This window comes from Hypanus sabinus, chromosome 15, assembly GCF_030144855.1.
Source record: "Hypanus sabinus isolate sHypSab1 chromosome 15, sHypSab1.hap1, whole genome shotgun sequence".
NCBI classification, from domain to species: Eukaryota; Metazoa; Chordata; class Chondrichthyes; order Myliobatiformes; family Dasyatidae; genus Hypanus; species Hypanus sabinus.
The window spans coordinates 139,701-154,344 of NC_082720.1; the positions used below are offsets into that span (position 1 = coordinate 139,701).

General features: G+C 45.0%; 1 protein-coding gene across 6 annotated transcripts in view; it reads left to right on the forward strand.

The window, feature by feature from the left end:
* uimc1 (ubiquitin interaction motif containing 1) overlaps window positions 1–14,644 on the forward strand; it is a 99,618-nt gene that overhangs the window by 48,983 nt on the left and 35,991 nt on the right. For all 6 annotated transcript variants that reach the window (XM_059989957.1, XM_059989958.1, XM_059989955.1 and 3 more), the window contains exon 5: window positions 6,485–6,656. In XM_059989957.1, the coding sequence (XP_059845940.1) occupies window positions 6,485–6,656 (172 nt within the window). The remainder of the gene's footprint in view (window positions 1–6,484; window positions 6,657–14,644) is intronic.

Consider the following 14,644-nt stretch of genomic DNA (forward strand, 5'->3'; position numbering starts at 1 on the left):
TGTCAGCTTCTTTATCCTCTGCCAGATCCATGCTTTTGGTCGCCAGTTCTTTGACTTTCTCATGTTCTGCAAGGATTGGAAGATCACTCATCTACAGACCACCGAACCAGCTCTCATCCATGCCGGGTTTTCACTGTTCACTCTGACCTTCCCTTTTCTGAGACAGAACATTCAGTCCTCAGTAAGGGCCTCACCTTTGTCCCCCTGTGCCCACACCTCAATGAACTCTGTGCCCGCCATGATGCTGAGCTCTTCTCCCGCCGCCTCCGTCTCCAAGCCTATTTCTTTGACAAGAACTCCCCACCCCACACTGATGACCCCTTCTCTTGTCTCCAACCCTCCTCCTCTTCCAAGAGACCCTGCCCTGGTCTTCTGCCTGCTCAGGACCTTTTCATTGCCAGCTGCCGAGGGGACATTAACTGTCTAGACTTTAACATTCCTCTCTCCTGTTCCAACCTCACTCCTTTCGAACGCTCTGCTCTCTATTCCCTCTGCACTAATCCTAACCTAACCATCGAACCCGCAGATAAGGGAGGTGCTGTAGTAGTCTGGCATACTGATTTCTACCTTGCCGAGGCCTAGCACCAACTCTCAGACATTTCCTCTTACTTACCCCTCGAACAGGGTCCCACTAAGGAACACCAGGCCATTGTCTCCCACACCATGACCAATCTTATTGACTATAGGGATCTCCCATCCACTGCCACCAACCTCAGAGTTCCTGCACATTACACCTTCTGTTTCTATCTCCTACCCAAGATCCACAAACCCACTTATCCAGGTAGACCCATTGTTTCTGCTTGTTCCTGCCTCACTGAACTCATATTGGCATACCTCGACTCTGTTTTATCCCCCCTAGTTCAGTCCTTTCCTGCCTACATCTGTGACACCTCACACACTCTTGATCTTTTCAAGGATTTCAGGTTCCCTGGCTCACATCATCTCATTTTTTCTATTGATGTTCAGTCCCTATACATCTCTGTCCTCCACCAAGAAGGCCTCAAAGCTCTCTGTTTTTTTCTGGATATCAGACCTAACCAGTTCTCTACCACCACTCTCCTCTGCCTAGCAGAACTTGTTCTCGTTCTCAATAATTTCTCCTTTGGTCCCTCCCACTTCCTTCAAACAAATGGGGTAGCTGTGGGCACAGGCATGGGTTCCAGCTTTGCCTGCCTGCATGCCGGCTATGTGGAACAGTCTATGCTCCAAGCCTACACTGGTGATCATCCCACACTTTTCCTACACTTCATCGACGACTGAATTGGTGCTGCTTCCTGCACCCGTGCTGACTCATCAACTTCATCCACTTTGCCTCTAACTTCCACCCTGTTCTCAAATTCACCTGGTCTATTTCTGACACCTCCCTTCCTTTTCTTGATCTCACTGTCTCTTTCTCTGGAGATGGCTTATCCATTGATGTCTATTACAAACCCACAGACTCTCATAGCTACCTAGATTACATCTCCTCCTATCCTACTGCTTCTAAAAATGCCATCCTCTTTTCTCAATTCCTCCGTCTCTGCCGCATCTACTGTCAGGATGAGGCTTTTCATTCTAGAACGAGGAGATGTCTTCCTTTTTCAAATAAAGTGGCTTCCTTTCTTTCACCATCAATGCTGCCCTCAACCACATCTCTTCCATTTCATGCATGTCTGCTCTTGCCCATCTTCCTGCCACCCTGCCAGGGATAGGGTTCCTCTTGTCCTCACCTACCACCCCAGCAGCCTCCGCATCCAGCACACAATTCTCCAGAACTTCTGTCATCTCCAATGGGTCCCACCTCCAAGCACATCTTTCCCTCTTCCCTGCTTTCTGTTTTCCCCAGCGATTGCTCCCTATGTGACTCCCTTGTCCATTCATCCCTCGCCACTGATCTCCCTCCTGGCACTTATCCTTGCAAACAAAGCAAGTGCTAAACCTACCCCTTCACCTCCTCCCTCACTACCATCCAGGGCCCTAAACAGTCCTTCTAGATGAGGTGACACTTCACCTTTGAGTTTGTTGGGGTCACTTAACTCTGTTCAGTGCACCCGGTGTGGCCTCCCATTTCCATTTCGATATGTCCATCCATGACCTCTTCCACTATCGTGATGAGGCCACTCTTAGGTTGGAGGAACAGCACCTTATATTTTGTTTGGGTAGCCTCTAACTTGATGACGTGAACATCAATTTCTCAAACTTCCGGTAATACTCCCCAGCACCCCCCCCCACCCCCACATTTCCCATCCCCTTTTCCCTGTCTCACCTCATCTCACCTCACCAGTCAACTTACCATCTCTTTACTCCATCCCTCCCCCCTCCAGGTTTCAGCTATCACCTGGTGGCTCTCTCTCCCCTCCCGCCACCTTATAAATCTACTAAACATTTTTCTCCAGTTCTGCCAAAGGGTTTCGGCCTGAAACATTGACTTCTTTTCATAGATGCTGCCTGGCCTGCTGAGTTTCTCCGGCATTTTGTGTGTGTTGCATATTCATAGTGCAAGAGCTTCAGATGGGACAGAATTTACTGCGTGCATCCAGGAGGGTTTCTTAAATCAATGTGTAAATAGGTCAACAAGAGGAGGGGCTGTACTGGTGTTGGGTAATGAGCCTGGCCAAGTGACTGACCTATCAGTGGATGAGAAATTAGGAAACAGTGACCACAACTCCTTAAGCTTTAAGATAGCTGTAAATAAGGGTAAGTATGGACCTTGCGGGAGGGTATTAAATTGAAGCAAAGCAGATTAGGGTTCATCAGGCAGGAACTAGAAGAGTTGATTGGGAACAGTTGTTTATTGGTATGTCCACATCTGTCACGTGAAGGGTGTTAAAGACCAACTGCACAGAGTATACGATAGGTATATTCCAGTCAGAAGGAAGAACAAGGATGACAAGCTAAGAGAAACTTGGATGTCGAAAGAGATGATGAATTTAGTCAAGCAGGAAAAAGAACATCATGTAAATCTTAAAGAGGCTAGAATTAAACAAGTCCTTGAAGATTAAAAAGAAGCCATAAAAAAAACTCGAAAGGAATTAGGAAAGCCAGGAGGGGTCGTGAAATATATGTATTATTAAAGTATGTATAGTATATACAGCTTTGAGATTTGTCTCCTTATAGATGCCATAAAGAAAAGAAACCAAATAGAACAATTTAAGAAGACTGTCAGACTGTGCAAAAAAATAAACAAATTGTGCAAACAATAAATGTAAGCAAATAACATTCAGAACTGAAGTTCACAAAAGAGGGTCCACAGCCACGAATAGTCATCACTGCAGCCGACACAGGAGCTTGTTATTTGCTGGCCACAGCCTCAGTTCAGCGCAGAGGTGTGTAAACCTTGTGGAGCAGCGAGCTGAATACCAATCGGTCCCTCTCCTGTGGCCCTAACACCCTGACTTTTTCAATCTGGGTCAACACTCAAGTTGGCCAAACCTCGGGGCGTTCTCACTCTTGGGCCTGGGCACTGCTGCTTCGATATGCTCACAGGCCCAGCTCTGCTGCTGCAATTTAGCCTGTAAGCAACCTTTCCAATCTGGTCCAGTCCTTAAATCGGACAAACAGCTGTGTGGTGAAAAAAGTACAACAGCACCTCTTTCACCTCAGATGATTGAAGAAGTTTGGCATTAATCCCCAAATCCCAAGAACTTTCTACAGGGGCACAATTGAGAGCATCCTGACTGGCTGCATCACTGCCAGGTATGGGAACTGTACTTCCTTCAATCACAGGACTGTATGTGGACAGCCTAGTGTATCTGTGGATGTGAACTTACCACTATTCAGGATATTTACAGAGACAGGTGTGTAAAAAGGGTCATTATGGACCCGAGTCACTCATCCACAAACTGTTCCGACTGCTACCATCCGGGACGCAGTACCGCAACATTAAAGCCAGGACAGCTTCCACCAGGACAACTTCCACCAGGCCATCAGACTGATTAATTCACGCTGATACAATTGTATCTCTGCTATATTGACTGTCCTGTTGTACATGCCTTTTATTACAAATTAATTATAAATTGCACATTCCTATGAAGACATAACAAAAATTTTTACTCTTCATGTATGTGAAGGATATAAGAAATAAAGTCAATTCAATTTATGTTGTTCCCTGTTCTTGTGCCGAGGTCCCACTTGATTTGGCCTATACCTGCCACACCACAACCATCCTCCACCTTCAAGACTTCAGTTCATTGTGTAAAAATGCAAGGTCATACAAGTGGTTCAAAATTTGAACTCCGAATTATAGGCTATTGATTGCAGTGGTTGTTTCCAAGGAGAAATGTGACGAATGAAGAGTTAACAGTTTTCTTTGCTGCCAGCAAGTTGTCGCTGTTCTTCACCAGCGCCATTTTATACTGCAAGTTAGAAAAATCCTTAGCAAAGTCATTGGCAAGTAGGATTAAGGAGAATCTCAAGGCATTCTATACATACTTTAAGAGCAAAAGGATTACTAGGGAGAGGAATCCCTGATAAAGGAGGGAACGTTTGATTGCATGTAGAGGATGTAGGTGAGAGCTTTCATGAGGTATGTTACATCAGTATTTACCTGAAGGATGTGGAGGATAGGGAGATCATAGCTGAGCATATTAATATGCTGGTGCACTTCAGGTCAAGGAGAAGGTACTGTTGGGTTCCTTAAAAAGCATTAAGATCGATAAATCCCCAGAGCCTGATGGGATATACCCCAGGCTATTGAGAAAGGCAAGAGATGAGTTTGCTGGGGCCTTGACCAATATCTTCATGTCCTCTCTAGCCATAGGCGAGGTCCTAGAGGACTGGTGAGTAATTAATCTTCCATTATTTAAGAAGGGAACCAGGGATTATCCTGAAAACTATAGACTGGTGAGTTTCAATGAAAAATACATGTCAAAAGGACAATGTTATGGTCATAGGGGATTTCAATAAGCAGATAGATTGAGAAAATTAGGTTGGTGCTGGATCCCAAGAGGGGTCTCCAAGATGGAATTTTAGAGCAGTTCATGGTTGAGCCCACTCGGGATCAGCTATTCTAGACTGGGTGTTGTGCGATGAACCAGAATTGATTAGAGAACTTCAGGTAAAGGAACACATTGGAAAAGTGATCATAATATGATAGAATTTACCCTGCAATTTGGCAAGGAGTAGCTGAAGTCAGATTATCAGTATTACAGTGGGGTAAAGGGCATGAGAGAGGAGCTGGCCCAAGTTGATTGGAAAGGGACACTAGAAAGGATGACAGGAGATGACTACTGAGGTCTATGTTGGGACCGATTCTTATGTTTTGATTTGAGTGACAGAATTTGTGACAATGTTTGTGGACAGTGTGAAGATGGGTGTAGAGGTAGGTGGTATTGAGGAAGCAGAGAGGCTACAGAAGGACTTAGACAGATTAGGAGAATGGGCAAAGAAGTGGCAGATGGAATACAGTGTTGGGAAGTGTATAGTCATGCACTTTGCTAGAAGTAAAAGCGTAGACTATTTTCTAAATGGAGAGAAAATTCAACAATCTGAGGTGCAAAGGGACTTGGGTGTCTCCACACAGGATTCCCTAAAGGTTCATATGCAGGTTGAGTTGATGTTGGGGAAGGCAAATGCAATGTTGGCATTCATTTCAAGAGGACTAGAATATAAAATCAAGGGTGTAATGTTGAGGCTTTGTAAAGCACTGGCGAGGCCTCACCAGGAATATTGTGAGCAGTTTTGGGCCCATATCTAAGAAAGGATCTGCTGATGTTGGAGAGAGTTCAAAAGAGATTCATGAAAATGATTCCAGATTGAAAGCTTATCCTATGAGGAGCATTTGATGGCTCTGGATGTATACTCACTGGAATTCATAAGAATAAGGGTGGATCTCATTGAAACCTATCAAATGTTTAAAGGCCTTCACAGACTGGATGTGGAGAGGATGTATTCTATGGTGGGGAGTCGAAGACCAGGAGAAATAGGGGGATGTCCATTTAGAATGGCGATGAGGAGGTATTTCTTTAGCCAGAGAGTGGTGAATATGTAGAATTCATTGCCACAGACAGCTGTTGGGTATATTTAAGAGAGAGATTGATAGGTTCTTGATTAGTCAGGGAATGAAGAGTTATGGGGAGATGGCAGTAGATTGGGGCTGAGAGAGAATCCGATCAGCCATGGTAGAGCAGACTTGACAGGCTAAATGGTAGTGTAGTGGTTAGCAGTACAGGAGACCAAGGTTCATTTCCCGTACTGTCAGAATTTGTATGTTCTCCCTGTGATTGCGTGGGTTTATCCCGGTGCTCCGGTTTCCTTCCACAGTCCAAAAAAATTACTGGATGTTTAGTTAAAGCGTGGGGGATTCCTGAGCAGCACAGCTTGAAAGGCCAGAAGGGCCTATTCCACACTGTATTTTAAATAAATAAATCTGCTTCTATATCTTATGGTCATATGGTCTGAAATGTCTCAGGGTTCACAAATATATTAGTTAGGCTCTTTGCTATTGCTTCTTTCTCTCGCTACTGCTCTTCTCCATGATACTTTCTTACCCTGCCCCCCATTACAGGAGCCTGAAGACGTGGTTCTGATCGAAGATGAAGCTGATGAGTTTCAACCCACACCATCAAAGAAATCTTATGTGGAGTGTCCGATCTGCAGTCACAAATTCCCATCAGAGAAGATCGAGGTGCATGCTGCTGACTGTAATGATACTTGCGATGGGGGATCTCAGCTGCAAGGTATGCATCTCCCAATATTAGTGGAAGCTAAAGGATGGAAACTGCAGAGAACATCAAAGACCAGAGGAACATATTATAAATCCTGAAACTAGGCAAAGAAAACAGTGTTGGTGGACTGTAAGTGAAGACTGCCTGGTGTTCGTCAATATGGACAGTCACGCTGACTGTGGTCTTAGGCAGTCCTTGTTGGTGTAGGGGGCTGCAAGGTACATGTCTACCAATATTTCCGAATGCCAAGGGAACAGAAGCAGTGGGGAAGGTTCACAAGATTAGAGTAACATTTTGAAACTAGCGCAGCAGTGTAGGCAAAGAAAGTAGTGCTAGAAAGTTTATGAACCCTGTAAAATTTTCTCTATTTAGAACCATAGAACATTTCAGCAGAGAAACAGGCCTTTTGGCCCTTCTTGGCTGTGCCGAACCATTTTTCTGCCTAGTCCCACTGACCTGCACCTGGACCATATCCCTCCATACCCCTCTCATCCATGTACCTGTCCAAGTTTATCTTAATTGTTAAAAGTGAGCCTGCATTCAGCACTTCATCTGGCAGCTCATTCCACGCTCCCACTACTCTCTGTGTGAAGAAGCTCCCCTTAATGTTCCCTTTAAACTTTTCCCTTTTCACCCTTGATCCATGTCCTCTGGTTTTTTTTTCTCCCCTAGCCTCAGTGGAAAAATCAACATGTATAAACAAGCTGGATGAACTCAGCAGGTCGGGCAGCATCCACTGAAACCAGCAGACAATGTTTCGGGTTGAGACCCTTCATCACAACTGAAGAAGGAGGGGGCAGGGGCCCTATAAAGAAGGTGGGGGGAGGGTGGAAGGTGCCGGTGAAAAACCAACCAGAGGAAAGATCAAGGGGTGGGGGAGGGGAAGCAGGGAGGGGATAGGCAGGAGGGGTGAAGAAGGAATGTAAGGGGAAAGCACTATGGGTAGTAGAAGAAGGCAGAATCATGAGAGAGGTGATGGGCAGCTAGAAGAGGAGGCAGAGTGAAAGTGGGATGGGGGAAGCGAGAGGGAGGGAATTACCGGAAGTTGGAGAATTCAATGTTCATACCAAGGGGCTGGTATATGAGGTGTTGCTCTTCCAACCTGAGTTTGGTCTCATCATGGTAGTAGAGGAGGCCATGTATGGACATATCCAAATGGGGATGTGAAGCAGAGTTGAAATGGGTGGCAACCAGGAAATCCTGACTGTTGTGGTGGATGGAGCAGAGGTGCTCGATGAAGCGGTCCCCCAATCTGCGTCGGGTCTCGCCGATGTAGAGGAGGCCGCACCGGGAGCACTGGATGCAATAGATGACCCCAACAGACTCACAAGTGAAGTGTTGCCTCACCTGGAAGGATTGTTTGGGGCCCTGAATGGTGGTAAGAGAGGAGGTGTAGGGACAGGTGTAGCACTTACGCTTGCAGGGATAAGTGCCCGGTGAGAGATCTGTGGGGATGGACGTGTGGACCAGGCAGTCAGGGAGGGAGCGATCCCTGCGAAAAGCAGAGAGGGGTAGAGAGGGAAAGATGTGCTTAGTGGTGGGGTCCTGTTGAAGGTGGCAGAAGTTGCGGAGGATAATATGCTGGATCCAGAGGCTGATGGGGTGGTAGGTGAGGACAAGGGGAACACAGTCCCTGTTGTAGTGACGGGAGGATGGGGTGAGGGCTGAAGTGCGGGAAATGGAGGAGATGTGGGTGAGGGCATCATTGATGACAGCAGAAGGGAAACCACGATTCTTAAAGAAAGAGGATATTTGAGATGTCCTGGAATGGAAAGCCTCATCCTGGGAGCAGATGCGGCAGAGACGGAGGAACTGGGAATAGGGAATAGCATTTTTATATTTGGCAGGGTGAGAAGAGGTATAATCAAGGTAGTTATAGGAGTCAGAGGGTTTATAGAAGATGTCAGTGGACGGTCTGTCTCCAGAGATGGAGACCGAGAGATCGAGAAAGGGGAGAGAAGTGTCCAAGATGGACCAAGTGAATTTGAGGGCTGGGTGAAAGTTAGAGGCAAAGCCAATGAAATTGACGAGCTTAGCATGGGTGCAGGAAGCAGCACCAATGTAGTCATCAATGTAGTGAAGAAAAAGTTGGGGAGCAGTACCAGTATAGATTTGGAGCATAGACTGTTCCACATAACCCACAAAGAGGCAGGCATAGCTGGAGCCCATGTGAGTGCCCATAGCTACACCCTTGGTCTGAAGAAAGTAGGAAGAGCCAAAAGAGAAGTTATTAAGTGTGAGCAACACACACAAAATGCTGGTGGAACACAGCAGGCCAGGCAGCATCGATAAGGAGAAGCACTGTCGACGTTTCGGGCTGAGACCCCTTCGTCAGGACTAACTGAAAGGGAAAATAGTAAGACCCAGCTGAGTGACTTTCACTCAGCCTTCAAATTCACTTGGTCCATCTTGGACACTTTTCTCCCCTTTCTCGATCTCTCGGTCTCCATCTCTGGAGACAGACTGTCTACTGACATCTTCTATAAACCCACTGACTCCCATAACTACCTTGATTATACCTCTTCCTACCCTGCCAAATGTAAAAATGCTATTCCCTATTCCCAGTTCCTCCGTCTCCGCTGCATCTGCTCCCAGGATGAGGCTTTCCATTCCAGGATATCTCAACTGTCCTCATTCTTTAAGAATCTCTTACTATCTTTCCTTTCAGTTAGTCCTGACGAAGGGTCTTGGCCCGAAACGTCGACAGTGCTTCTCCTTATGGATGCTGCCTGGCCTGCTGTGTTACACCAGCATTTTGTGTGTGTTGTTTGAATTTACAGCATCTGCAGATTTCCTCGTGTTTGCTTATTAAGTGTGAGTACCAGTTCCGCCAACCGGAGGAGTGTGGTGGTGTTGGGGAACTGGTGAGGTCTATTGTAAAGAAAGTAGCGGAGGGCTTTGAGGCCTTCTTGATGGGGAGTTGAAGTGTATAAAGATTGGACATCCATGGTGAAAATGAAGCAGTCAGGACCAGGGAACTGGAAGTTATTGAAGAGGTGGAAAGCATGGAATGTATCCTGGATGTAGGTGGGGAGGGACTGAACTATGGGTGACAAAATGGAGTCCAGGTAGGCAGATACAAATTCGGTGGGGCAAGAGCAGGCCGAAACTATGGGCCCACCAGGACAGTCAGGTTTGTGGATCTTGGGGAGGAGGTAAAACCGAGCAGTGCGAGGTGTGGAAATTATGAACTTTTTGGCTGAGGATGGAAGGTCTCCGGAGTTGATAAGGGCAATGATGGTACGGGAGACAATGGTTTGATGTTTTTTGGTGGGGTCCTGTTCCATGGGGTAAGTAAGAGGAGGTGTCAGAGAGCTGCCGTTTGGCCTCAGTAAAGTTGAGGTCCGCCCGCCAGACTACTAAGGCACCACCTTTGTCTTCGGGTTTGATGGTGAGGTTAGGATTAGTGTGGAGAGAGTGGAGAAAGCCTGATTGCATTCACTCTATCTATACCCATCATAATTTTATATACCCTTATCAAATCTCCCCTCATTCTTCTATGCTCCAGGGAATAAATACGTCCTAATATGCATACATATGTCCTAAAATGTGATCAGATCTTCTCATGTGCTAAAAATGGATAGAGAATCCAAATAAATAAATAACACAAAAGAGATTATATTTGTTTATTAAGAAAAAATATGTAATATTATATGTATTTGTTGGAAAAAATATGTGAACCTCTGGGGTAATGCCTTTTACAAAAGCCATTTGGAGTCAGATGTTCCGATCAGTGATATGAGATTGGAGGTGTGGATTTTCGAGTAGGCCTGCCCTATAAAAAAGACACACAAGGTCAGGTTACTGACAGAGCCTGCTCTTCTCAAGAAAAATCTGTTTATGTGCACCGTGCCTTGCTCAAAACAACTTACAATGGATCTTAGAGGAAGAGTTGTAGAGATGCATGAAGCTGGAAAAGACTACAAAAGCATTTCTAAAGACCTGAGTGTTCATCAGTCCACAGTAAAAGAAATTGTGTACAAATGGAGGAAACTCAGTACTAATGCTACTTCCCCCAGAGTGGGCATCCTGCGAAGATCACACAAAGAGCATAATGTGTATTGCTGGAGGAGGTGAAAAAGAACCCAAGGGTAACACCAAAAAACCTGCAGAAATCTCTGTTTAAGTCTCTGTTCACGTGTTCACTATAAGAAAAACAGTAAACATGAATAATGTTCATGGAAGGACACCACAGAGAAAACCTCTGCTCTCAAAAAAAAAACATTGCTGCACATCTCAAGTTTGCAAAAGGCCACCTGGATGTTCTACCATGCTTCTGGGACAATGTTCTGTGGATAGATGAGACAAAAATTAAACTTCCTGGCAGAAATCGCATTGCTATGTTTGTATGAAAGAAGGCATTACACATCAACACCAAAACCTCATCCCAACTGTGAAGCATGGAGGAAGGATCATCATGAATTTGGGCTGCTTTGCTGCCTCAGGTCCTGGACAGCTTGCAATCATTGAGGAAACAATGAATTCAGAATTGTTTCAAGACATTTTACAGGAGAATGTTAGGCCAGCGGTCTGTCACCTGAAACTTAATAGAAGTTGGATAATGCAACAAGATAATGATCTGGAAGGCAGGAGTACATAAAAACAGTGTGGCTTAAAAAGAAGAAAATTTGTGTTTGAGAATGGCTGAGACAAAGTCCTGACAATCCTATAGAAATGTTGTGCCAGGACCTAAAGCAAGCAGTTCATGCAAGGAAGCCCACCAACATCCCAAAGTCGAAGCAGTTTTGTAGGGAGGAATGGCTTAAAATTCCTCCAAGCCAAAGTGCAGGACTGATCAACAGGTATTGGAAATGTTTGGTTGAAGTTATTGCTGTACAAGGTGGGGGGGGGGGGGGGTCACACCAGTTACTGAGAGGAAAGGTTCGCATACTTTTTCAACATATACATGTAATATTGGATCGTTTTTCTCAATAAATGAACAATTATTATTGTTTTATCAGAATCAGGTTTATTATCACTGGTATGTAATGTGAATTTGTTAACTTGGCAGCAGCAGTTCAATGCAATACGTAATCTAGCAGAGGGAGAAAAAATAATAAATAAATTAAAACATAATAAGTAAACAAGTAAATAAATTATGTATATTGAATAGATATTAAAAAATGTGCAAAAACAGAAATACTGTATATTAAAAAAAGTGAGGTAGTGTCCAAAGCTTCAAAGTCCATTCAGGAATCATATGGCAGAGGGGAAGAAGCTGTTCCTGAATTGCTGAGTGTGTGCCTTCAGGCTTCTGTATCTCCTACCTAACGGTAACAGTGAGAAAAGGGCATGCCTTGGGTGCTGGAGGTCTTCAATAATGGAAGCTGCCTTTCTGAGACACCGCTTCCAAAAGATGTCCTGGGTACTTTGTAGGCTAGTGCCCAAGATGGAGCTGACTAGATTTGCAATCTTCTGTAGCTTCTTTTGACCCTGTGCAGTAGCCCCTCCATACCAGACAGTGATGTAGCCTGTCAGAATGCTCTCCACTGTACAACTATAGAAGTGTTTGAGCGTATTTGTTGACATGCCAAATCTCTTCAAACTCCTAATAAAGTATAGCTGCTGTCTTGCCTTCTTTATGACTACATCAATGTTTTGGGACCAGGTTAGATCTTCGGATATCTTGACACCCAGGAACAAAGCTGCTCATTCTCTCCACTTCTGATCCCTTTATGAGGATTGGTATGTGTTCCTTCGTCTTACCCTTTCTGAAGTCCACAATCAGCTCTTTCGTCTTATTGACACTGAGTGTCAGCTTGTTGATGCAGCACTATTCCACTAGTTAGCATACCTCACTCCTGTACGCCCTCTCATCACCACCTGAGATTCTACCAACAATGGTTGTATCGTCAGCAAATTTGTAGATGGTATTTGAGCTATGCCTAGCCACATAGTCATGTGTATACAGAGAGTAGAGCAGTGGGCTAAGCACACAACCCTGAGCTGCACCAGTGTTGATCATCAGCAAAGAGGATATGGTCTTCCGGTAAGGAAGTCAAGGATCCAATTACAGAGGGAGGTACGGAGGCCCAGGTTCTGCAACTCCTCAATCCGGATTGTGAGAATGATGGTACAGGTGTCCCCCGCTTTACGAGTGTTCGCTTTATGCCACTTCGCTTTTACAAAAGACCTAGATTAGTAACCTGTTTTTGCATTACAAAGAGGATTTTGGCTTTTACGAAAATTTTTCCCATATAAATTAATGGTTCTTCGCTTTACGCCATTTCGGCTTAAGAAAGATTTTATAGGAATGCTCTATCTTTGTAAAGGGGGGGGGACACCTGTATTAAATGCTGAGCTATAGTCAATGAACAGTATCCTGACATAGGTGTTTGTGTTGTCTAGGTGGTCTAGAGCTGTGTGAAGAGCCATTGAGATTGTGTCTGCTGTTGACCTATTGTGACGATAGGCAAATTGCAATAGGTCCAGGTCCTTGCTGAGGCAGGAGTTCAGTCTAGTTATAACCAACCTCTCAAAGCATTTCATCACTGTTGATGTTATTTATTTAGTTGAGTTTTCTTTCATATTAATGCGTGAATATCTGATCACATTTTAGGATTTTAGGTCATATTTATGCAGTAACAGAGAAAATTCTACAGGATTCACAACCTTTCTAGCACCACTATATGCAATCTGTTGTCAATGGGTGTAGACAGTCCCGGTGAGTATGTGGGTCCTTGTGAGTATGTCAATCCCTGTGTTTGTGTGGGTCTGCATAGTCCTATTGTGGCTATGTGCTAGATAGTTCCTTTCTGTCTGTGATTCTAGAGACTCATTGTGTGTATCTGAGTGCGGACTATCCCAGTGTGTAGGTCGATGTAGATGGTCGCTTTGGTTCTTTGGGTGGACTGCCCAGAGTATCTGTGGGTGTAAACATTTCTGACATGTCTGTGGAGTTGTCCTATCTTGGTCTATCAGTGGATATAGATAGTAATGCATGTAGGCTAACCTGTTGAGTTTGTGGATGTGGACTATCCTGGTGTTTCTGTGCGTGTGGATGGTCCTGGTGTTCCTGTGGATACTACCCTGGTGTGTACAGTCCCGGTATGTCTCTGGGTTTTGACATGCCAGGCCTCTTTAGGCATGAACAGTTTCAGTATGTTTTTAGTTGTGAATGGCCCTGGTTGGATGTAGACAGTCAGGTGTCTATGGGTGTAGAAGGCCCCAGGTGGTTGTCCCCTGTGTCTCTGCAGGGATGAACTGTCCTGGTGTGTGTGTGTAAACAGTCCAGGCCCATCTCTGACACCTCTCTCTCCTTTCTTGATCTCAGTCTCCATCTCTGTCTACATCTACCAACACCCACTGACTCTCGCATTTGTCTTGGCTTCCCACTTGGCACTTGAAAAAATGTTATTCTCTTCTCTCAGTTCCTCTGCATCGCTCGATCTGTTCTCAGGCTGAGGCTGTCTATGCCCAAACATCTTAGATGTCCTCTTTAAAAAACTGAGTTTCCTCTCCACCACTATCGATGCTGCCAGTCAAGATGGTGCCAGCAAACAATGGTTGCTTGGGCAACCAGATAGTCAATCTCATCAATTATTTCACTTTCTCCATGTCTTCTGCTTGTTCTTTTTGTTTTGATTGTGTAATGGAAATGGCTAGAGCCTGTGAAGTGCAGTTTGGAATTCATATCTTGCACTCTGCTCTGTCTGGAGAGAACGGAGAACACAAGCTGCTCTTGGAACAACTCCATCTTGATGTGGTGAGGAAGATTGAAGCATCTAGGTGAATGCAGAGGAGGGTTAGGGTTAGGTTAGGGTTAGGGTTAGGGTTAACCTGCATTAGGGTTAGGGTTAACCCTAACCCTAATGCAGAGGAGGTCTGCAGTCGCTCTCAATGGAGGCATTGGTGTTCGGACTCAGTGTGCAGTTGCTCTTCATGGAAGGGCTTCGTTCATGTGGCAGCGCTCCTCGAAAGCTTGATGGAAGGATGTTTTTGATATTCTGAGATTTTTGTGATTATTGGTCTGTACTTTATATTGGTTTCCTTCATTCTTC